The 24,607-nt window shown below is 45.2% G+C and overlaps 1 protein-coding gene across 5 annotated transcripts in view; it reads right to left on the bottom strand.

Annotated features, from left to right (window-relative positions):
* Positions 1–143: 143 nt before the first annotated feature.
* fbxw9 (F-box and WD repeat domain containing 9) overlaps positions 144–24,607 on the bottom strand; it is a 34,717-nt gene continuing 10,253 nt past the window's right edge. For 4 of the 5 annotated variants that reach the window (XM_073069322.1, XM_073069318.1, XM_073069320.1 and 1 more), the window contains exons 3-12: positions 17,871–18,346; positions 13,969–14,108; positions 13,503–13,631; positions 12,585–12,697; positions 9,909–10,000; positions 9,583–9,731; positions 7,322–7,435; positions 7,042–7,131; positions 4,645–4,710; positions 144–3,230 (exon numbers count right to left, since the gene is read on the bottom strand). In XM_073069322.1, the coding sequence (XP_072925423.1) occupies positions 3,156–3,230; positions 4,645–4,710; positions 7,042–7,131; positions 7,322–7,435; positions 9,583–9,731; positions 9,909–10,000; positions 12,585–12,697; positions 13,503–13,631; positions 13,969–14,108; positions 17,871–18,312 (1,410 nt within the window). In that variant the 5' untranslated portion in view covers positions 18,313–18,346 and the 3' untranslated portion in view covers positions 144–3,155. The remainder of the gene's footprint in view (positions 3,231–4,644; positions 4,711–7,041; positions 7,132–7,321; positions 7,436–9,582; positions 9,732–9,908; positions 10,001–12,584; positions 12,698–13,502; positions 13,632–13,968; positions 14,109–17,870; positions 18,347–24,607) is intronic. The other variant, XR_012101814.1, reaches the window with a different exon arrangement.

Raw genomic sequence — 24,607 nt, 5'->3', positions numbered from 1 at the left:
AGCTGGGCTGTATACTGGTGAAAACTAATACCACAGAGCAAATTAAAGATAGGCATTGAATGGTTCCAAGGTCAATTTGCTCTTGTAGTGATGGAAATACAGTAGTATATTCAATTTTCTTTATAGCACGCTCACAAGAAGAGTGATGTGATCAGATAGTTTTATTGAATCCCGTACAACAGTGTGACACACTCCCAATGCTGCCCCTTGTAGTGGATGTCACAACCTTACTGCCGTCCCACTAGCAACACAGCATATCTTCAGTGTAATAGTGTTTGGAGCTGCCCCTCTGACTCTCAGGCATCTGTGAGAGCAGAAGGCCAAAAAAAACCCACTTGTGATCAGAACATGTCAGCTCTGGGCCCTGTGTGCACCTCTTCATGGGGTGTGGGTTATCCAGTGAAGAGACACAGGACACAGAGTAAACAGCCTGGGGATTCATCAGTGATTTCAGAAAATACTGCAGGTTAGGCAGCATCTGTAGAAAGACAGAGCTAATGTTACATGTAATATTAACTCTTCCTCTCTCCACAAATACTGACTGATAGCTGAGTGCTTCTAGAATTTTCTGATTATGTTTTAGATTTGTCATCTGCAGATTTTTGCTTTTCAGTATTTTCAATACTGTGTCCATTTGTGTTTTCACTGCAGTGCGGAGCAGGATAACCTCATTTATACAGTTACTCTCTGTAACTCTGGAAAAGATTCAGGCTAGCAGTCAGTGAGCTCGAATGAGGTCACTTCCCTGTCATAGTTTGATCTCTTAACTAGTCAGCATCTCATTGTAGCCTCATGTGCTCAATAACACCACGGTCCCTCCCAACGTTGTGTCACCAGTTAAGGGCTAGGGATGCAGTAAAGGAAGAGCACTTCTAATAGGACCAGATCTCTATATTACACCTGATCTTGCAGCTCTGTGTCTCTGCCTCCATGGTGGAAGTAGAATTCCACCACAGCAACATATACAGGCACAAAAACTGCACACATATAGTGAACAGATATACTGGAGCAATACACACTATGTGCTGAAGGATCTCAGCAGGTCGGGCATGGGAATAAACATTGCGTGTATTGCTGTAGATTGCCAGCATCTGCAATACCTCTTAGGTCTAAGATATACCAGGGCATTGAAGAGGACCAAGTACAGGATACTAATGTTCCTTTCCTCCTCCTCAGACTAAAGTGAAGAAGTCTTGAATGCAGTTGGACAACTATTAAAATAAAGAACCTTTCAAGTATTAAATTTACAGCATTCTCTTACGTTAAGTTTCTTTCTGCTATTTGGGTACCATCTCCGCATCTTCCCTTCCATCACCTGCTCCACTCGAATATTGTTCAGAGCCATATTTTATACTCAGAGAGATTTAGTCTCCACCCAATTCAAGCAAGGCTGATCAATTGCCACACAGACCTGTCTTAGGCCAGTGCCTAGATGAACGGACAGCTTTTATACCCTAAAATCACAGCTATCAGGGATGTCAGTTGGAGGATTTGTGGCCACATAGGGTGAAAGACTGTTGGGGTTCTGTTACCTAAATGATACTAAAATTCCTGCCTTGAGCTCTAATCTCAGTTGACCAACCTTGTCCCAAAAAGGAGTGCTAAAGGAATCCACTCATGGGTACATTTATCCAGTGTCCTGTGTAGCCTCAGAGAAATGAGGAACAATGGTGAAACCTGTGCACAGATTCCAACCGACGCAAAGTCCCATTACTCAGTAGTCTGTGCTGCCTGGGAAACTTGGCAACTGATTTGCCCAAACCTAAACACCTCAAACAACAAGATGTTGGATGGTCACATAATGTGCCTCTGGAGTACAGGCTTAGAGGTTAATTTTTCCTAGGATAATGGAGAAAAGTCATAATACAATATGATAGGGTCTTTTAAGAGACTCCTGGATAGGTATATGGAGCTCAGAAAAATAGAGGGCTATGGGTAACCCTAGGTAATTTCTAAACTAAGTACATGTTCGGCAGAGCATTGTGGGCCGAAGGAGCTGTATTGTGCTGTAGGTTTTCTATGTTTCTAAGGACGTATTTAGATTGACTGGTTGATGATGCTGAAGTCAGTTCATCACGGTGAGACCCACAGCTCGTTCTGTGTATGCACTGGTGCCATATGCAAGGAAAAGTTCAGATACCAGGATTGCATACAGGCAAATAGAACTAGTGTCAGAGTTGCATGCCAGCAAGGGTATGGATTTTATGAACAACTAAGTCGGAGGCATTGCCACAGTTATTTTGAACCCACGTGAAGAGCAGAGTGATCATCCAAAACCACTGCACTGGAGTGTCAATCTCACTTATTGTGCTGACGTCACCAGCGTAGGAATCAAACCACAACTTTCTGATTCAGGCAAATGTGCTAACTCGCAGGTAAGAGTAACTACCCGCACTAAACCCGTTTACAGAACAGGCACAATTCCTATAATCACAGAGGAAATGATTCACCAATGGAGAGGGAGAGAGGGAGGGTGGGAGTGAACTACATGGCCTGTTCTGTGATGCCATGGAACTTTACAAAGTGATTCTTCATCCAGATGTCAGCACAATCTTGAGTAAGAGTCGCTCTTCAGCGTACAGAGCCTGAAAAACAGACAGAATGTCCACCATAAACATCCCACCACTGGTCACTTAAGGTTTGAGGGAGGGTATCACCATTCCCAGCCCAATGCTAAGCCCCTCACCAAAACAGGTGCATATTAAACATGCAGTTATAACTTCACGTCTCTGAATGAGCGTCAAAGAAGCAGGTGGAGGGATCCCAAATCATGGATTGGAATTGCTACAGGAAGAAAAGTTGATCTAAACCAGAGTGGCGTCAAACTTTGGCATATATTGACAGGGCCGTTCACTGACATCACAACCAGCTCTTGATGTCCAGTTCTGCTCTCTTAGCACCTTCCACTCCCACATAGAGAAAGGAGAGATTCAAGCAACCACAGGAAGAATATTAGTGTGTAAGTGTCTCATTCAATAGGAATTTAATGCATTAGGAGAATGATGGGGGTGTTGTCTGTAGTCATATGATGCCAGTGGAGGTTCTTACTGAAGATCCTGACAACACCTGTAGCCTTGCTGATGATGGCAGGGGCTGAAGACCTCCTGGTGCTGCTCTTCAGGAACCCAAACACTGAGCTCAGGCCAGTGTCCTCATCACTTGCCCATTCTCCAGATCTCCACAGACATGGATCCAGAAGCTGCTGCCAACACGTCCTTCTCCACACTTATCTGGAGCAGAGAACACCGTTCCAGCATTAGCAGGGGGTACACCCAATCCAAAGTATACAGCTCTCCCCATGCCCTTCTGGCATAGGATTCTCTCCATTTCTCCACACACTCAGCCCTCCCACACCCACTCGTGTGGAGGTTCATGGAGATCTATACCCACCCTCACCGCTCTCCCACCTCGTCTAGGGATTCTACGGATTGACTGATTAGCTTTATTTGTCACGTGTATATTGAAACATGGGGAAATGTGTACTTTCTGTCAAATCAAATTGGTGAGGATTTCGCTAGGCTGTCTGTAAGTGTTGCCATGCTTCCAGTGCCAACACAGCATGCCCACAACTCACTAACCCTAACCGGATGTCTTTGGAGTTGGGGGGAGCCAGAGCACTTAGATGAAACCCATGTGGTCGTGGGAAGAACGTACCAACTCCTTACAGACAGCGACAAGAATGAAATGCTAATCTGCGTGGAATCAATTTGAACTGGCTGATCTCACCCCCGTGTCCATTTTCCACATGGGTGAGTGCTGCCTCAAAACTAACAGAGCCGAGCCACACCTGGTCCTCACCAGACAGCCCAGTGGGAAGTGGGGGTAATTGATCTTCCCTTGGATAAGCCAAGAGACCCTAGATCCAAACCTGGTCTAACCCTGGCCAGACCTGACCCTCATCAGACAGCTCAGCGGGAACTAGCAGCATGCTGATCTTTCCCTGGATGAGCCAAGTGCTCCTAGATGAGGGGTTCCCAACCTTTTTTATGCCATGGACCGCTACCATTAAGCAAAGGGTCTGTGGACCCGAGGGGGGAACCCCTGCCCTAGATACTCTTCAAATGTGTAACACCAGAAGACAGAGGGGTAAAATTGGATCATTTGACCCATCCAGTGATCTGCCATTCCATTATGACTGACTCATTATCTTTCTCAAACCCTACTCCTGCCTCCTTCCTGAAACCTTTGATGCCCTCACTAATCAAGAACCTATCAACATCCGCTTTAAATCTCACCCAATGACTTGGCCTCCACAGCTGTCTGTGGCAATGAATTCCAGAGATTCACCCCCCACCCCCAGCTAAATATATTCTTCCCCATCTGTCTGTGCCCTGATCCCAGACTCCCCCAGCACAGCAAACATCCTCTCCACATCCACTGTGTCTAAGGCCTTTCAATGAGAGCGCCTGCCCCCGACTCATTCTAAACTCAAGAGAGTATGGGCCAAGAGCTATCAAATACCCCTCATACTTTAACCTTTTCTTCCTAGGATCATGAACCTCCTCTGGAGCCTCACCTTCCACAGCCCCACCCTCTGCCCACATCGTCAGTTTCTGAGACTATCATACTGAGAGACAGGCAGCAAATAAGCACCAAACCATAAGTACTGACTCAGGAGTAGCCACGTGCAGATATTGTACTCACCCCATTCACGACGTCATTGTGCGGTAAAGTGCAAATTGTGTGAGGTGGCGCTGTTGGCAAGTGCACCTGTGGACAAAGTAATACATACGATTACAGAAACCTACCAGCAAATCAGAAGGGTGCTGGAGCTCCGCGGTGGGGCACAAACTTGGATAAACCACATGCAAAGTTCCCTCTAAGGTGCGCGCGCATACATGTCTTTTGCTACTAGCGCACAAAGGAATTTATACTGTGCACAAAAGGTTGTCACCCTCTATCACATTGGCATGTTAAATATATTTCACAATCATACACAATCACACTTCCTTTTTCTGGTTTCTGATGTGGACGGTATTGGCAATGTAGAGTTTGCAATGATTTGTCTGCAAATTTTAGAACTGGCTTATTTATACCTTCTACTCAAGAAATAATTGATTCACTACATCAAAATCCAAAGCAGCAAATGGCGTGAAGCTCAAAAGAATTGCTAGTTTCTTTAAAGCGGAATAGCTTAATGAAACAGTAGAAACTGCTACACCAAAAGCAATGAACAATAAACTGGACTTGGAAGTTTATTATCCTTATGATAGCTTCAGGTTTACTTTCACTTAAATACTCAGTGTGCACCTATTGTCGACACTGGGTAAAAATTGCACAGCACAAGTATTTTTGCGCACACTGGACATTGCAAATTAGAGGGAACATTGACCATGTGTTCCGACAGGGTAAGATCTGATCAGTGTTTGGGGTGAGAGGATCAGAGAAAAGTTTCCCAAGGCCAAACTAAGGAGAACAATCTTGACACCAGGAGGTAGTCACTGAATTTATTTTATCTCATATATTGTCTTCTAAAGTATGAAGATTTTTGGAATGCATTTAAAAGGTTATCCTCCAAGAGGACCACAACCTTGTTGTAGGGTTTGGAGGCTTGTGTGCCTTAATGACCCAGAGATTTATTTTGTCTCTATTCAGGGCCTTGTGCTTTGGCTCTTTGTAGGTTCAAAGCCAAAGGAATGGTATGAAAGGAATAGTACTTTCATACTCTGTTACCCTCCTCCAAGAGGACCACAACCTTGTGGTTGGAGAGTTATGTGCCTCAGTGACCTGGAGAGCTATGCTGGCTGATGTGAGGGTGCTTTTGGTAGGGTCACCCATGCCCAACAGGTCAAAGGGTAGAGGCCAGATTAAGAGTAGTCCGAACAGGTCAAAGGGTAGAAGCCAGACTAAAAGTGGTCTACCATTCCTCCAGGTTCAGGGGTTCAGCTGACAACCCTGACTGGTCAAAATAAATTGTTATGGAAACTGCAATGAAGAATCCTTCTATATGGACAGAGATGGAGGACTTTCATTGCTGCCCTAAATGACTGTGGTGTAATGGGCAATGAGTTAATAGGTTATGAAACCAATGAATATAGAATAAAAAAGTCAGGATTTAACTGAATGGTATAATATATCTGGAAGGACTGAATGGATACCCCTTGTTCCCTTCGAACAGTCTTCACGATCTGTGACCTGATTCCACAGACAAGGTTCCAGGTCCTGAATGATATCTCATTATGAGTTGTCATAATGAGTTCATTAGGAATTGCAGATATAATAAATCCTCTGGTTTCTGGCATCTTACACCAATGTTAGCCACCAATAGTAAACAAGATTAATCTGTGCCCTTTCTATTATTCAGGAATTAGGGGTTTAGTGAACAGAGATTAACTGATTTTTACCTACAAAGGCTGCTGTAATGTGAAATACAGGGAATAGTACTTTTAGCCTCTGTTATCCTCCTCCAAGAGGGTCACCTTGTTGTGGTTGGAAAGTTGTGTGCCTCAATAACCTGGAGAATTATGTTACCTGGTGTGAGGGCCTTGTGTTTTGGCTTTTGATAGGGTCACCATTGCCCAACAGGTCGAAGAGTAGAGGCCAGATTAAGAGTGGTCCACCAGACCGCCAAGTTCAGGGTTTAGCTCAGGGCTAACAGCCCTGACTGATAAAATAAAATTAATATGGAAACAGTAATGAAGAATCCTTCTACATCTGAGTCCGATGGTGTTCCTGAGTCTCCACCTGGGACTTGCAAGACTGACAGTAGTGAAAACTGAGAGAAGCTAATGACACGGTAAAAGGAGCCCTAAATGAAGCATCCTGAACACACCATCATTGCCGCCCTACATGCCAGTGATGTAATGGGCAGTAAAATAAAACTGTTACTCTACAGGAGGGCCATTCAGCCCATTGTGCTCATCCCAGTTCTCAAAGCTGTCCAGTCAGTCTCATTGCCCTGTTCTCTCTCACATACCCATCAACTTCCCACACGACACTTACAGCAGCCCATCAGTCTACCAGAGTTGGGTCGAGGGAGCCAAGCACACCTAGTAAAATGGTACATGAAGCGAAACTATGCTAACCAGCTCAGGCACCTACCTTAATAGTTTTATCCATTGAACAAGTGTAAAGGGTGCCTACAGAATGTCTGATTCCCGTAAGCTGGGAACGATGGCCAACATTGAAGCACTGGGGAGAAAAGCAGAATTGTTAATTGTGAGACAAGATCAGTCTCAACACTTGATGAAAAACCATTTCCTTTTCCACTATTTCCAAATCCATAACCCGCAGGCTGTTTACACTCAGAAATGCTCCACCAGCACACACAACTCTCCCTTATTGTCAAACACAACAATGAAAAAAATGTATAGGGCCTTACCTTGGCATGCTGGAACTTGCCATCCTGTTGGTCGAAGACGTGGACCAAACCCCACCTGTCTCCGGCCCAAAGCTCACCACGTTCATATGACATGCTCAACAGGTAAGAATCAAACTGAGAGAAGAGATAAAAGCAAGTGGTATTAGACATTTCAAAGTTGGGGAAGAGATGCTGTCTACTCTATCTATGCCTCTTATGAAACCCTATCAGATCACCCCTCAGCCTCAGCCACTCATTATACCACAAGCCCTCTAATCCAGGCAGCATCCTGGTAAACCTCTTCCACACCCTCTCCAAAGCCTCACCATCAAAATGGGGCAACCAGAACTGTATGCAGTACTCCAGATGTGGCCTAATTAGAATTTTATGAAGCTCCAACATAATTTCCTTGCTTTTGAACTCAATGTCTTGACAAATTAAAGGCAGGCATGCCATAAGCCTTCTTAACCACCCTATTAAGCTACGTAGCCACTTTCAGGGGGCTATGAACCTGGACCCTAAGCTCCCTCTGCTCATCATCTGTTAAGAGTCTTGCCTTCAACAGTGTTCCATCCCTTTGCATTTGACCTACCAAGGTGCAACACTTCATATTTCGTCCGCTTAAACTCCATCTGCCATCTCTCCGCCCAGATCTGCCAGGCAGACACCTTTTGGCCCACTGAGTCTGCACCAATCATTAAGCACCAGCAACACTAAACAGGCTCTAATTTTATTCTACTCCCAATATTCCCTTCATTTCTCGTCCATATTCTACCATTACCACTCGCTGTAAGTTGCCGCCAATCGATCAATCCACACGGTCACACAGAATATCTGCAAAGTATACATGTGTATACACAACAATGGACACCAGGGTTGAATCCAGGTCGCTGGAGATGTGAGGCAGCAGCTCAGCCAGCTGTGGCACCTTCAATTCAATGCCACTGCTCTGTATACTATTATTCACAATAAATGGAGCTGGAGGAGTGATGGTTTTGGCAAGTGCACCACTCTATAGAGTTGATTGACAAGGTACTGACAGGTTAGATACCTGAAAGGCCATTCCTTTCAGACAAGGAGTCTACTAGTTGGGCACATGGCCTCAGGACCAAATCACATTTAGAAATGGAGAGAGAAGTTCTTCTGCAGAGTCTAACGATACTCACATGGAGAGTAAATTCAAAGCTGACATTGATAGACTCGTGTACTCAATAGAACATAGTAGTACAGCACAGGAGCAGGCCCTTCAGTCCACACTGTAGTGCCAAACCAATTAAATTAATAATCAAATGGCCAATTAAACTACACAACATCCATTTCCCTTACACTCACATGCTTATCTAAACGTCTCTTTAAAAATACTCAATGCATTTGCCTCTACCATCACCCCAGGTAGCATATTACATGCAGTCACCACTCCTTACATAAAAAACCTTATCCCTCATACCTCCTTTGAAATTACCCCCTTACCTTCAATGCATGCCCTCTTGTATTAGACATCTCAACCCTGGGAAACAGACACTGTCAATTCTATCTATGCCTCTCATTTTCTTATAAACCTCTATCAGCTCTCCCCTCACACTCTGCCACTCAAGAGAAAACAATCCGTTTGTCCAACCCCTCGTGATAGCACATGCCCTCTAATCCAGGCAGCATCCTGATAAACCTTTTCTGCACCCTCTCAAGAGCCCCAACATCCTTCCTACACTGGGGCAACCAGAACCGTATGCAATACTCTGCACAGGACTTAATTAGAATTTTATGAAGCTCCAACATAGCTTCCTGGGCTTTTGACTCAAAGCCTTAACTAATAAAGACAAGTATGCTAAATGCCTTCTTAACCACCCTATTAACCTGTATGGCCACCTTTTGGAAGCAATGAACTTGGACCGCAAGATCCCTCTACTCATTAACACTATTAAGGGTCTTGCCTCCAAGTGTTCTGTCCCTTTACATTTGACTTACTGAGGTGCAACACTTCATATTCTGCCGGCTTAAACTCCACCTGCCATTTCTCAACCCACATCTGCAACTGACCCATCTTCATTGCCAGTTTTCTACACTATGCACAACTCCACCAATTTTGCAAACTTACTAACCGACCCTTCTACATTTTCACCCAAATCAGTCCGGTGAGTGGTTTATGAATCAGCTTTGCGGCCATCCTGTTCCTACACAGTGAGTGAGTGAACGGGGAGAGCAGGGAGGTGATGGCGAATGGACCCAAGGGGCATGGGTGCCCAGGCGGGGTCCAAAGCAGGTTGATCGGTGACAACACATACCTGCAGCCTTTGTAGAACATGATTAGTTCTGCGATCTACTACCACCAGGGTCCTGTCCTCACTACTAGACAGTACAAAACGATCATCGGCTACCAGGGAGAGAACAGCGCTGGAGTGCAGCTTCCATCTGGCCACCACGGGGTTATCGACTGTGGAATAGAGGACAGTGCAATTAAACAAATACCGACTTGCCTACAGCAAACTATCAAAATGATACACATCACTGCTCAAACCAGCGTCTACATGAGATTGCCCACTGTGCGCGTATCAGGAGAACAAGGGATGAATTCTACCCCTTCCCCCATCGGAAGAAAGCACATACTGACCTCGTGGATCGTACATGGTGACCAGCTTATCATATGATCCTGCTACCAGGACGTCGGGAAGATACACCAAACAGAGCACAGCCGCTTTCCCGCTGTGGAAATAAAATCTCAGTCAGCAATACAACAGTTTGCATTACGCATCCTGCTGCCTCACATTTCCCAACTGCACCATAAGGGGGCAGTTCAGACACTAATTTGCCTCGTCTCCCCCTCCCATGCCACCCAGTGGCTCAGGAACACACCTTTGCCTCTGGTTTCTCAGTGAAGAGCATTCTCTTATGGGGAAACTGCATTCTGTTGTTACCTCATATCTACATGTACATGGCAAGGACTTAGACAAGATTGGGCGAGGGGGGTGGGGTGTTTATGCCACAAGTGCAGTGTAAACTCCAATGCCTCCTAAAGAAGTCACAACTCCTGGACTGATACACAACTTAAAATTTGTATGACCGTACATATATGAAACAACATTCCCCCAGACCATGGTACATCCACAAACATCACATTAACCTAAATATGCTCATAAGTTAATAAAATATAATTCAAAATGCACAACACAGATAAACAGTAAACAGCTCGCAATCCTAGTGATGAGACCTCAGTGGTGACAGAATATTCATTAATCTCACAGCCTGAGGGAAGAAATTGTTACCCAGCCTGGCAGTCCTAATCTGAATGCCTCTGCACCTCCCTCCTGACGGTAGTGGGTCAAAGATTGTGGGATGGGTGGTAGGGATCCTCGACAATGATTCAGGCCCTTTATCTGCAACAATTCCAGTAAATGTCACAAATGGGGAGGGGGAAGGGAAGAGGGAGATCACAGTGATCCTCTCAGCCATTTTTACAATCCTCTTTAAAGCCTTGTGGTCTGATAGCTTCCATACCTCACGATAATGCAGGCAGACAGAACACTCCATGGTGCTCCTGTAAAAAAGTTGTTAGGAAGGGGCCGGGAAGCCTCGCATGTCTCAATCTCCTCAGAAAGTGTAGATGCTGCTGTGTCTTCTTCAGTGAGGTGGTGTTGTGGGACCAGGTTAGATCGTCCGTTATGTGCACACCAAGGAACTTTGTGCTCTTCACTCCATCCATGACAGACATCGATGCGCAATGGAGAGTGGTTTGACTTGTACAGTCACTTCTTTTGTCTTATCCACACTGAGACTCAGGTTGCTGTTCTCACACCACTTTCCAAACCCCTCTACCTCCTCTCTGTATGTCGACTCATCATCGTTGCTGAAGAGGCCAACCACTGTAGCATCAGCAATGATGATGTGGTTTGAGCTGGATCTGACAGTGCAGTTGTGAGTCAGCTGCATGAACAGCAGTGGGCTGACTGCACAGCCCTGGGGGGGGGGGGGGGGGTACCAGTACTCTGTGATGAAGCTTGAGAATTTGCTGCAAACTCGGACTGAATGGGCCCTTTCCGTCAAGAAGTCCAAGATCCAGTCACGGGGAGGGGCATCGAGTCCCAACAAGGACAGCTTACCCACCAGCCCCTGAGGGATGATCATATTAAACAGCAAGCTGATGTTGATGAACAACATCTCAGTGTATGAGACATTGTTTTCCAGGTGGGACAGGACAGAATGGAGGGCTATGGCATCATCAGTAAACCGGTTTGAGTGTAGGCAAACTGGAAAGGGTCCAATGTAGCAGGAGGGTGGAATTTTACACAATCCATCACCAGCCTCCCAAAGGACTTCACGATTCTTGAGGTTACTGAGTGGTAATTGTTTTGGCCAGTTACCATCGCTCTCTTGAGCACAGAAATGATGGTGGCTGCATGAAGCTTGTTATGGTTGAATACCTTGTCACATGCACATGTCCTTGGCGTCACAAAGATGTCCGTGAATTTCCTGTCAGTACTCACGCTTTGCTTTCCTAATGGCACTGATCAGCATATCCCATTTTTCTGGAATATTCTGGTGGAAGCAGGGAGCCATGCAGTATGAACATTCAGCAAGTGTGCTGACTGTGAGCCAGAGTGATGCAAGTGTCTGATAGCCTCCACACTATGGAAAACTGAAGAATCACACAGCCACTCAACTCATGCTCTCAGATTACTCATCTCCTAAATCAGGAATCGAGAATGAGATGGAAAGCAATGAAGCCAAGACATGTGTGGACACCTGGAACGATGAGCCTGAGCAACAGCACTGGCTGCTTTGAGAGGCATAGAAAAGTACAGAACAGAAACAGGCCCTTCGGCCCATCTGAACTATGCTGAAAACATTTAAACTGCCTACCCCCATCAACCTGCACCAGGACCATAGCCCTCCATACCCCTATAACCCAAGTACCTATCCAAACTTCGCTTTAACTTTGAAATCAAGCGCGCATGCACCACTTACGCTGACAGCTTTTTCCAAACTCATGCGATCCTCTGTGTGAAGAAGTTTCCCCTCGTGTTCCCTTTAAACTTTTCACCTTTTGCCCTTAAAACCATTTCATAACCATCTAATTGTCTTCTGGAATATGAATGGGAAGCACAGGCTGATGGTGTGTGCAGTAATGCCTCTCTGGGCACCTACATCCCAACTGCCCTGAGATATCCAGTGAAGTGGAATGCTTGAAACAGTGAATGACTAGCACCACTTCAGTGGGTTGGGGTCTAACCTCCCACTGTCACACAATGTTACTTCACTCACACCTCCACTCCCTAGACTTAGACGCTACCTCATGTCTCGTACTGCTGCACCATCTGAAGCCATGTCCCAGAGCTTGACACTGCTGTCCCACGATCCAGAGCACAGCATATTGTCCTGGGCTGCGAGAGCCCAGACCCAGCCCTGCAACAAGAGCAGAGATAGGGTGGCAGAGCTAAAAGAATCAAAAAACATCCCACTCAGAGCCAGAACAAAGTCCACATTTCTACAGTACTTTTCACCTCAGGATATTTAATAGTGCTCCAAAGAGAATTGGTTTAGAGGTGCAGTCTCTCTGTTATACGGTAGGAAAAGTGGCTGTCAAAATATGCACATCAATCTCCCATTAAAAAGCAAAATCACTCTGATCAAAGTAATTTTGAGTTAATAGAAAGAGTTGGAAAAACTCATCAAGTCAGGCAGTATCTGTGGAAAAAGAACAGTAAAAAAACCTCCCTCTCCTCGTTCTGATAAAGGATCTCGGACTTGAATGAAACCGTTACTCTTTCCACAGATGCTGCCTTACCTGCTGAGTGCTTACTGTACTACTGATTTTTTTTTTTACTTCAGATTTACATGATCAGTTTATATAAAGTTCATTTAGTTATTTGATTGATGTTTGAAATCTTTACTCTTCTTCCACTGGTAGCCATCAGATGGTTAATGTTCAACTGACAGAACAGAGAGTTTATTCCTAAACTAAATTCACCTCCTTAAACCGACTTCTCCCCTCCCTCACCCCTCTGTCCTTTTCCACCATAAGGCTCCTCACTGAGTACAATTCACTGCAGCCCTACAGAATCTCATACTGCAGACTGAGCAGGAGACTGGCTCAGGGATGGTTTCCCTGACCCGAGGAAAAACAAAATTCTGAGGCTGATAAGGTCACTATTGGGCATAGAGATTGTGTCAAAATCCCTGTTATAGATTTTTAAGCTGGCATCCTCACCCTGTGAGTTCCCTGTTGTTCATGTCCAAGAGTTTTCACCAGAACCTTCTCATTATCCTGGGACAAACGCCGTAGGTCCCAGATGTTAACATTCCGATCCCTGGATCCCGAAATACAGAGCGAAGCATTCTGAGAAACATGGAGAAGCAGGGATGGTTAAACAGTGTGTGCTGACAGAGACAAAGAGAAGGGGGGGGTGGGGGAGAAGAGACAGGGAGGGGGAGGGGGAGAGAGAGAGAGAAATAGACATGGACAGAGCCACAAAAAGACAGGCAGAGACACGGAGAGGAAAATACAGATGTCAATAAAGGCTGACAGAGGAGGAGAGGGAGAGTCAGAAACAGAAAAACGGAGGCATATAGAATGGGGGAGAGAAGGCTGGGGAGGGAGGAGAAGCATCAGTAGACATAGGTGTGGCTTTGCTGGGATCAGCTGATGAGCACGTGGACAAGACCTGGAGCATTACCTGAATCAGCAGCACACAGTCCACCGAGGCAAAGTGCCCCTCATTCAGTGTAAAATGCTCCACCTTGGGATTCATGCCTGACCAATGGGAAAGATGTTCTTCGAGCTCAATGCATGCAGTTGGCCAATCAAAGTCTTTACCTATTAAAAAAGGAATGAATGAAATGAATCAGAATTAAGTCTGCCTGAATTTCACCCACTGAGTTTAGTCTCTTCTCTCTCACACCTCGTCTCCCTACCAGGCTTAGAGACAACCCCATTTCATGCCCCATTGTCTAAGAATGTAGCTTGTACTCTTCCCAACCTCTCTGCCCTTATCCCGAAACCTCACTCCTTGTCATTTCCCCCTTCTTTCTCCTCTAAAGTTCATCCTCTGCCATCTGTCCCTGATGTTCCTCTCCCTGATCTCAACAGCTTGGAGCTTGTGTCTCTGAACTTGTGAATATTTGAATATTTTCTCAGCTCCTCTTGGATGTTCTCCAAATACACTTGCCGAGCCTGGACACCCTTTCCAACACATACCTAAGTACATATATGTCACCATATGCAACTCTGAGATTCACTTTCTTGTAGGCATACTCAATAAATCAATAGAATAATAACCATAATAGAATCAATGAAAGACGGCATCAGTGTTCAACCAAGGTGCAAAAGAAAATAAACCGCACAAATACAAAAAGAAAGCAATAATAATAATAAAATAAGCAATAAATATCAAGAACACGAGATGAAAAGACCTTAAAAGTCCATAGGTTATGGAACATTTAAATGATGGGGCAAGTGAAGTTGAGTGAAGTTATCCCCCTTTGGTTCACAGTCTGATGATTGAGGGATAGAAACATAGCCTACACCTGGTGGTGTGAGTGCTGAGGCTTCTGTACCTTCTTCCTGATAGCAGCAGTGAAAAGAGAGCACGTTCTGGGTGTTGGTGGTGGTGGGGGGGGGGGTGTCCCCTGCTGATGGATGCTGCTTTTCTGTGACAGTGTTTCATGTAGATGCACTCAGTAGTGGGGAGAGCTTTACCCATGATGTACTAGTCCAAATTCACTACGTTTTGTAGGATTTTTCATTCAAGGGCATTGGTGTTTCCATTTTAGGATGTGATGCAGCCAGTCAACATACTCTCCACCACTGTCTATAGAAGCTGGTCAAAGTTTTAGATGTCACTCCCTCTGAGCTGGCATCTATTCTACAATTGTGTAGCCCCCACCACAACCACCAAGTGTGCACCCTGCCCCTTGTTCAAGTTCAAACTCCAAGCCTTCTCCTCCTTCCTTGTGGGCCTAAGTATATATCTTCAGCCATAATGACTCATCTCTTCTCGGCACTCCCATCCAATGCACAGTCCATCAAGCCCCAATTTGAACTCTCAGCCTTCTCATCACCCCTGACCTTGTCTGTACTTCCCCCATCACATTTTCCCAAATATCCCCTCTTTGGGTTTATCACCATAGCGATAACAATCTCAGGGGAATAACGCAGAGCAATAAAGATTAGGATGCAATGCCATGGCTTTATAAGGCATTGGTCAGACATTTGGAGTACTCTAAGCAGTTTTGGGCGCCTAATCTACAGACGGATGTGCTGGCGTTGCAGAAGGTTCATAAGAATCTTCACAAGAATAATCCCAAGATTGAAAGTTTTAACATGAGGAGCATTTTATGGCTCTGGGCCTGTACTCATTGGAGTTCAGAAGAATGAGGTGGGATCTCATGGAAATCTCCTGTAGAGTGAAAGACTGGACACAGAGAGGATGTTTCCATGGACCAGAGGGCATAGCTTCAAAATAGAAGTGTCCCTTTAGATTAGAAATGAGGAGGAATTTCTTTAGCCAGAGGGTGATAATTTGTGGAATTCATTGTCACATATCGCTGTGAAGGCCAAGTCATTGGGTATATTTAAAGAGGAGGTTAATAGGTTCTTAATTAGGGGTACATCAAAGGTTATAGGGAGAAAGCAGGAGAATGGGATTGTAAGGCAATAATGTATCAAACATTGAATAGTGGAGCAGACTCGATGGCCAAATGATCTAATACTGATTGTATATGCACAAATGTAGAGCTCTATGCCAAGTCATGGTCATTTCCTTCTCCGAAGTAAATTAAATGAAGGGCCCTGTATTCAACATCCATAAAATAAAGATCCTCTGTCAACCTACCCACCAAGTAAAAAGTTCACAACAATCCCCTTGGGGGAAAAAAATACCTTGAGAGCCTGAGCTGACTGATGTAGGAACTGCAAACTCTGCCATGGGTGGAACAGGTGGTTGGGTAGTTTGAGAGAGTGCACACTCTTTCTATCGTTTATACTGGGCTACAGACTGCGCTCAACCAATGGATCAAGCTTCTCAGGACAATCCTGAATGTTCCTTCTCCATTTTCAGCAGTCAGGGACTAGGAACTTCCAGGCAATGAGGATGCTACATTGTTTAAAGGGGCTCGGAGTACAATTCTAAATCTTTTCTTGTCCAGCTGGCAATGGTGTGTCATGATAGAGCCCAAAACAGATCGACTGTTTTGGGAGTCTGGTGTCAGGCATAGAAATGATGCGGCTCACCCAGTGACTCTGACTGAGTCTAATTAGAGCCTCAGTGCTGGGGATGGTGGCTGGGGAGAAGATGCTGACAATGGTTTTGCATACCATTTGATGGCTCTGGGCCGTCTGTGCTGGAGTTTCAAAGAATGCAGGTAGGATTTCATTGCAACCTACCGAATATTGAAAGGTCTAGATAGGGTCGATGTGGAGAGGATGTTTCCATAATTGGGAAGAACCCAGAACCAAAGGGCTCAGCCACAGAATACGTTTGTCTATTTAGAACAGAGATGAGGAGGAATTTCTTTAGCCAGAGGGGGTGAATCTGTGATTTCATTACCACAGACTGCTGTGGAGGCCAACTCATTGGGTATATATAAAGCAGATGTTTATAGATTCTTGATTAGTGAGGGCATCAAAGATTTCAGGAAGAAGGCAGGAGAATGGGAAAAGGCAGGGATAATAAATCAGTAATAATGGAATGGCAGAGCAGTGGATAGGCCCAATGATCCAATTCTGCCCCTCCGTCTTCTGGTGTTACGTATTTGAAGAGTATCTAGGGCACGGGTTCCCACCTCGGGTCCACAGACCCTTTGCTTAATGGTAGCGGTCCATGGCATAAAAAAAGGTTGGGAACCCCTGATCTAGGGACTCTTGGCTCATCTAGGGAAAGATCAGCATGCTGCTAGTTCCCGCTGAGCTGTCTGATGAAGGGTCAGGTCTGTCCAGGGTTAGACCAGGTTTGGATCTAGGGTCTCTTGGCTCATGCAGGGGAAGATCAATTGCCCCCACTTCCCACTGGTCTGTCTGGTGAGGACCAGGTGTGGCTAGGCTCTGTTAGTCTTGAGGTAGCACTCACCCACGTGGAAAATGAACACGGGGGGGGGGGGGGGGGGGGGGGGGGGGGTGAGTTCAGTAGTGAGCCAGTTCAAATTGATTCCACTTAGATTCCAAACCGAAGTAGGTTTGGATGGGACCTTGCACCACTGCAGCACTCTACTGCAATGGGAGGGACATCCGTATCCCTGCATTCTCCACATTGCAGCCAATAGCAGAAGTGGAGGGGATTCAATATTCCTGAAATTCTCACACCAGTGTGGAGTGGTGGAAGAATTGATATCCACAAAATCCTTTGCAGTGGGAGAGATAGAATCTCTGGAAAAATCACATTTGATCAGGATAATTAACATCATTAGGTATATTTAAAGAGGATAGTAGATTCTTGAGTAGTAAGGGCATCAACGGTTAGAGGGAGAAGGCAGAAAAATGGGGTTGCGAGGAATAAACAAATCAGCCCTGGGGCAAATGGCGTGTTCTGCCCCGTGCCTTATGGTCTTATGTCTTAATGTCAACGTCGCACAAATCACAAACCTTCCAATATTGGGTAGCTCAAGCCAAGGATCTTCTGTGCTCGGATTCTCCAGGTCACCTCATCAGTCAGGATATACTGGAATGTTCGGCACACCAACGGGAGGACGCCAAGCACAAATCTGGCATCTAGATAGGAGAAGATCTCCAGGATGATCTCCCAGGGGAGGGAGAGCAGGCTGGACTGCACGTTGTCAGTAGGCAGCACCTGACTGGATCGCAACTTCACGCTCAGGTCAGAAGCACTGGACCTGCTGCTGCGGGGCTGACACTCCGTGCTCAGCTCCGGTGGGCAGCTGGGGGGCCTGGGGCCACATAGGTCAGGGTTCCAGATTCGGTCCACGTACTCCTGGGCCTGGAGCTCTAGCTCCTCTTCTGTCTCCAGATCCAACCTGCCCTCGGCCTGAAACTGGTCACACGAGAATTCATCCGATCCACTTGCCATACTGCATTCACTGCCCCAGGGTCAGCAGAACAGGCTGCAAGAACAAGGGAGTATAAGTTTACCTGCTGAATGCTCTGACCACATTAAAAGATGCAACACAGAATATCCTAGAGGAACTCAACAAGTCAGGCAACATCTATGGATGCTACATTTAGGATTGAGAGGCTTCATCTAATTCAGGTGAAGTCTTTAAGGTTTGAAGTAAATTTATTATCAAAGTACATATAACTACCTTGGAATTTATTTTCTTTCAGGCATTCACAGTAGATAAAAAGAAACAGAATCAAATCAATGAAAAACTACACACAAACAACCAATGTGCAAAAGGTGACAAATCGTGCAAACAGAAAAGGAAAAACAAAATTATAATAAATAAATATCAAGAATTTGAGCGAGAGTCCTTGAAAGTGAGTTCTCAAGTCCAGGAATCAGTTCAGTGTTGGCGTGAGTGACATTATCCACTCTGGTTCAGGACGGGTAATAAATCCCAAAGATCACTGTGTTGCCTGCTGCTCCAGACTCCAGCATCTTCACTCTATCAAGTCTGAGCCTTGCATTCTAAGAACTCAGGTTGCTCATGATCTGCCAGGACTTGCATTGCTCATGGACCCTTCCCAACTCGTTTCCCTGTTTTCCTACCTCTCCGAACAAAGATCTCAAGCCTCACTCTAGTCACAGCAGAGATCACACAGGTTATGGGATACCTTACATGCTTCATCAGTCCATACACCAATGACAGGGTCAGGACACCAGCCTTGTGTTAACCTTTGTTCTAAAAAGGATGAATCAGTTAGGTTTCCAGCTCCTGATTACAATTCAGTGCCTATAGCTGGTGAGTGTAGTCCCAGATGGGCATTTTTGGCTACATTCCGGCAGCAGCAAGTACCAGAGCCAAACACGGCATCTGCTCCCCCCTCTCTAACAATTGGGAATCCCTACAATCTTTAAAATTTACTAATTAATTTAAATACAAAAATTTTCAAGGCTTGCATAGCCTCTAAAACCAATCACAGGCAACAAGACCTGGCCTAAAACTAAATGAAAGTTGGACGTCACAGGGATTAAATGCATTTCATTTTTGCATTATATTCTCTTTGATAAAAGAGGCATTTAGGTCTGATTATAAACAAAATGCTCCTTTTATCTCCAATTCCACCCCTCCCTTAAGTAGTAATCTCGAACAAATACTGTTGCAGGTGTTTGAGACAAGTACCTGATCATATGCCTTCACTACACATTCTTACTTAAATCCATCACTTTTAGTAAGGATCTGAGAGATAATTGCTGTAGGTAAACATTTGAGGACAGTGGTGGATGGGGGGGGCGGGTTCAACTGAAACATTTAAGAGAAGTTTGGATAAATACATGGATGGGAAGGGGAATTTATTTATTGGGGTACAGCAAGAAACAGGCCCTTCAAACTGCACCACTCTGATTTAACCCTAGCCTAATCCCAGGACAATTTATAATGACCAATTATCCCACCAACTGGTGCGTCTGTGGACTGTTGGGAGGAAACTGGAGCACCCGGAGGAAACTCAGTCACGGGGAGAATGTACAAACTTCTTACTGGCAGCGGCGGGAAACGAAACCAGTATTGTAGTGCACTGCGCTAGCCACTATGCTACCAAGCCGCCACATAGAGGGTTATGGCCCCAAGTGCAGGTTGATGGGACTTGGCAAAAAAAAAACCAAACAGGTCAGGCAAGTACGAGCTGGGCCAAAAGTCCTGTTTCTATTCTGTAGTTCTCTATGACTCTTGTGTCGCACACACCTGGTGCCAACATGGCATGCTCACAATGGTTGAAACGGACACTTAAATCTGAAATATCAAAATGCTGGAAACACTCAGCAGGTCAGTCAGCATCTAGAAAGAGAAACCGTTTCTAAGTAACAGGCACAGACCTAAAAAGATTACTTTTTCTCCTTCTATACACACTGCCTGATCTGTTAATGTTTCTGACATTTTATTTTTAATTATGGTCTGTACAGAGTTAGATGTCTTGAGTGAGGAGTCTAGGAGCCACAAAAAGTGTTCCTGGTTATAGAGACAGAGAGGTAGTTCAGTCAATGCTTCTTAGCTGATCACCTGTCTCTGCAGGGGGCATGTGCATGAGCAGTGAATACTGGATGAAATCACCATTCAGCTAAACTTGAAGAATCAGAGAGCCATACAAAAGTACACAGCCTTTTGGCCCATCTAGTCATGCCAAAACCACTTAGATTGCCTACGCTCATCGACATGCACCAGGACCATGCACCTATCCAAACTTCTCTTAAACACTGAAGTCGAGCTTGCGAGCACCATTTGTGCTGGCAGGGCATTCCACATTCTCACGGCCTTCCGAGTGAAGAAGTTTCCCCTCATATTCCTCTTAAACTTTTCACCTTTCACCCTTAACCCATGTTCTCTAGTTGTAGTCTCAACCAACCTCAATAGAAAAACCCTGCCTGCATTTACCCTATCTGTACCCCTCAATTTTATACACCTTTAGCAAATCTCCTCTCAATCTTCTACATTCTTAAGTATACAGTCCTAACCTATTCAATATTTCCCTATAACTCAGGTCCTCCAGACCCAGAAACATCCTTGTAAATTTTCTCTGTACTCTTTCAACTTTATTTGGCCGGAGGTTTGCTAATGGGGATGGTTTAAACTAGATTTGCAGGGGGGTGGGAACCGACATGAAGAGGCAGAGATAAGAAGGTTGAAGCACAAGTAGAGACAGCTTGTAGGGAGTCTGTGAAGGATAGGCAGATGATAGAGCAAAGATGCACTCAGCCTGATGGTTTGAGATGTATCTATTTTAATGCAAGGCGTATCATAAATAAGGTGGATGAACTTAAGAGCACGTAACACTACGTGGAACTGTAACGTTGTGGCCATTACAGAGACTCAGATGTCTCAGGAGAAGGAATGGCTGCTGAGTGTGCCAGGCTTTAGATATTTCAAAAAGAACAGAGAGGAAGGCAAAAAAGATGGGGGTGTGGCATTGCTAATTAGGGATAGTGTCACGGCTGCAGAAAAGGAGGATGTCATGGAGGGATGGTCTACTGAGTCAGTGTGGGTGGAAGTCAGAAACAGGAAAGGGGCAATAACTCTACTGGGTGTTTTTGTTGACCTCCCAATAGCAACAAGGATAGGGAGGAGCAGATAGGGAGGCACACTCTGGAAAAGTGCGATAGTCGTAGGGTCATTGTGATGGGAGATATTAACTTCCCTAAGGTTGATTGGCATCTCCCTAGCACCAGGGGTTTAGATAGGGTAGAGTTTGACAAGTGTGTTCCGGAAGGTTTCCTGACACAATATGCAGATAAGCCAACTAGAGGAGAGGCTCTACTTAATCAGGTATTGGGAAATAAACCTAGACAGGTGTCAGATCTCTCGGTGGGAGAGCATTTTGGAGGTAGCGACCACAACTCTATATCCTAATCCATAGCGCTGGAAAGGGATAGGAGCAGACAATTTGGGAAAGCATTTAACTGGGGTGGGGGGGGGGGGGGGGAGGATATGATGCTATTAGGCAGGAACATGGGAGTCAAAATTGGGAGCAGATGTTCTCAGGAAAATGCTCAGCAGAATTGTGGCGAATGTTCAGGGAACATTTGCATGGAGCTCTGCATAGGTACATTCCATCGAGGCAGGGAAAGGATGGTAGCGTTAAAGAACCATGGTGTACAAAATATGTAGAAAATCTGCTTAAGAAAAGCTTACGAAAGGTTCAAGAAACTAGGTGCTGATAGAGCTCTAGAAAATTACAAGATTGCTAGGAAGGAGTTTAAGAATGGAATTAGGATACCCAGAAGGAGCTATGAGAACGCCTTGGTGAGCAGGATTAAGGAAAACCCCAAGACATTCTACAACTATGCGAAGAGCAAGAGGATGAGCGGTGTGAGAATAGGACCAATCAGGTGCGATAGTGGAAATGTGTGCATGGAGTCAGAGGAGATAGCAGAGGTACTTAATGAATACTTTGCTTCAGTATTCACCAGGGAAAAAGACCTTGGCAATTGTGGGGATGAAGTGCTTGAGCATATAGACATTAAGAAAGAGGATGTGCTGGAAAGCATGAAGTTAGAAAAGTCACTGGGACCGGATGAGATATACCCCAGGCTACTGTGGGAACCGAGGGAGGAGATTGCTGAGCCTCTGGTGATGATCTTTGCGTCATCAATAGGGACGGGAGAAGTACCGGAGGATTGCAAATGTTGTTCCCTTGTTTATGAAAGGGAGTAGAGATAACCCAGGAAATTATAGACCAGTGAGTCTTACTTCAATAGTGGGAAAGTAGTTGGAGAAGATCCTGAGAGGCAGGATTTATATGCATTTGGAGAGACACAATCTGATTAAGGATAGTCAGCATGGCTTTGTCAAGAGCAAGTCATGCCTTATGAGCCTGATTTAATTCTTTGAGGATTAAACAAAACACATTGATGAACGTAGAGCAGTGGAGGTAGTGTATATGGATTTCAATGAGGCATTTGATAAGGTTCCCTGTGCAAGGTTCCTTCAGAAAGTAAGGAGGCATGGTATCCAAGGAGACCTTGCTTTGGGGATCCAGAATTGGCTTGCCCACATAAGGCAAAGGATGGTTGTAGATGGTTTGTATTCTGCACAGAGGTCAGTGACCAGTGGTGTTCTTCAAGGATCTGTTCTGGAACCCCTCTGTGATTTTTATAAATGACCTGGATGAAGAAGTAGAAGGGTGAATTAGTAAATTTGCTGATGACACAAAGGTTGGGGGTGCTGTGGATAGTCTGGAGGGTTGTCAGAGGTTACAGCAGGACATCAATAGGATGCAGAACTGAGCTGAGAAGTGGTAGCTGGACTTCAACCCAGATAAGTGTGAAATGGTTCATTTTGGTAGGTCCAATTGAAGACAGAATATAATATTAATGGTAAGAATCTTGGCAGTGTACAGGATCTGAGAGATCTTGAGGTCCGTGTTGATAGGACACTCAAAGCTGCTGCGTAGGTTGACAGTGTTGTTATGAAGGTATATGGTGTGTTGGCCTTCATCAATTGTGGGATTGAGTTAAAGAGCCATGAGGTAATGTTACAGCTATAGAAGACCTTGGTCAGACCCCACTTGGAGTACTGTGTTCGGTTCTGGTCACCTAACTACAGGAAGGATATAGGTACTATAGAGAGTATGCAGAGGAGATCTACAAGGATGTTGCCTGGATTGGAGGGTATGCCTTATGAGAATAGGTTGAGTGTACTTGGCTTTCTTTCCTTGGAGCGACAGAGGATGAGAGGTGAACTGATCGAGGGATATAAGATGATAACAGGCATTGATCGTATGGATAGTCAGAGGCTTTTGCCCAAGGCTGAAATGGCTGAATCTAGGGGGCACAGTTTTAAGGTACAGAAGTAGGTACAGAGGGGATGTCGGGGTAAGTTGTTTACGCAGAGATTGGTGAGTGCGTGGAATGGGCTGCTGGTGACTGTGGTAGGGGTGGATACAACAGAGTCTTAAGAGGCTCCAGGATAGGTACATGGAGTTTAGAAAAATAGAGGTCTACCAGCAACTCTAGGTAATTTCTAAAGCAATTACATGTTCGGCATAGCCGAAGGGCCTGTAATGCACTGTAAATTTCTATGTTCATATTGACAGCTTTGACCAAAACTGCGCACAATACTCCATATTGGGCCTCACCAGTCTTACACAACTTCAACATAGCATTCCATCTGCTGTACTTTGATTTATGAAGGCAATATGCAAAAAGCTTTATGACCCTATCTACCTGTGATGTCACTTTCAACGAATTATGTACCTGTATTCCCAGATCACTTTGTTCTACCACACTCCTCAGTGCCCTAACATTCACTGTGTAAGACCTACCCTGGTTGATCCTTCCGAAGTGCAAAACCTCACACTTGTCTGCAATAAATTCCATCTGTCATTTTTCAGCCCATTTTCCCAGCTGATACAGATCCCTCTGCAGGCCATGATAGACTTCTGACTGTCCACTACACCCTTAACCTTGGTGTCATCTGCAAATCTGCTGATCCAGTTAACCACATTATGATCCAGATCGCTGATACAGATGACAAAGCAAGGGCCCAGCACCGATGCCTGTAGCACACCACTAGTCACAGGCCTCCAGTCAGAGAGGCAACCCTTTATGACCACTCTCTGGCTTCTCTCACAAAGCCAATGTCTAATCCAATTTACTACCTCAGCTTGAACGCTGAGCAACTGAACCTTCTTGACCAGCATCCCACGAGATACCTTGTCAAATGCCTTAACTAAGGTCCATGCAGACAACATCCACTGCCCTGCCTTCATCC

The sequence above is a fragment of the Hemitrygon akajei genome, chromosome 16 (assembly GCF_048418815.1).
Source record: "Hemitrygon akajei chromosome 16, sHemAka1.3, whole genome shotgun sequence".
NCBI classification, from domain to species: domain Eukaryota; kingdom Metazoa; phylum Chordata; class Chondrichthyes; order Myliobatiformes; family Dasyatidae; genus Hemitrygon; species Hemitrygon akajei.
The sequence above is the reverse complement of the archived record's forward strand: the minus strand, read 5'-3'. Positions and strand labels throughout refer to the sequence as shown.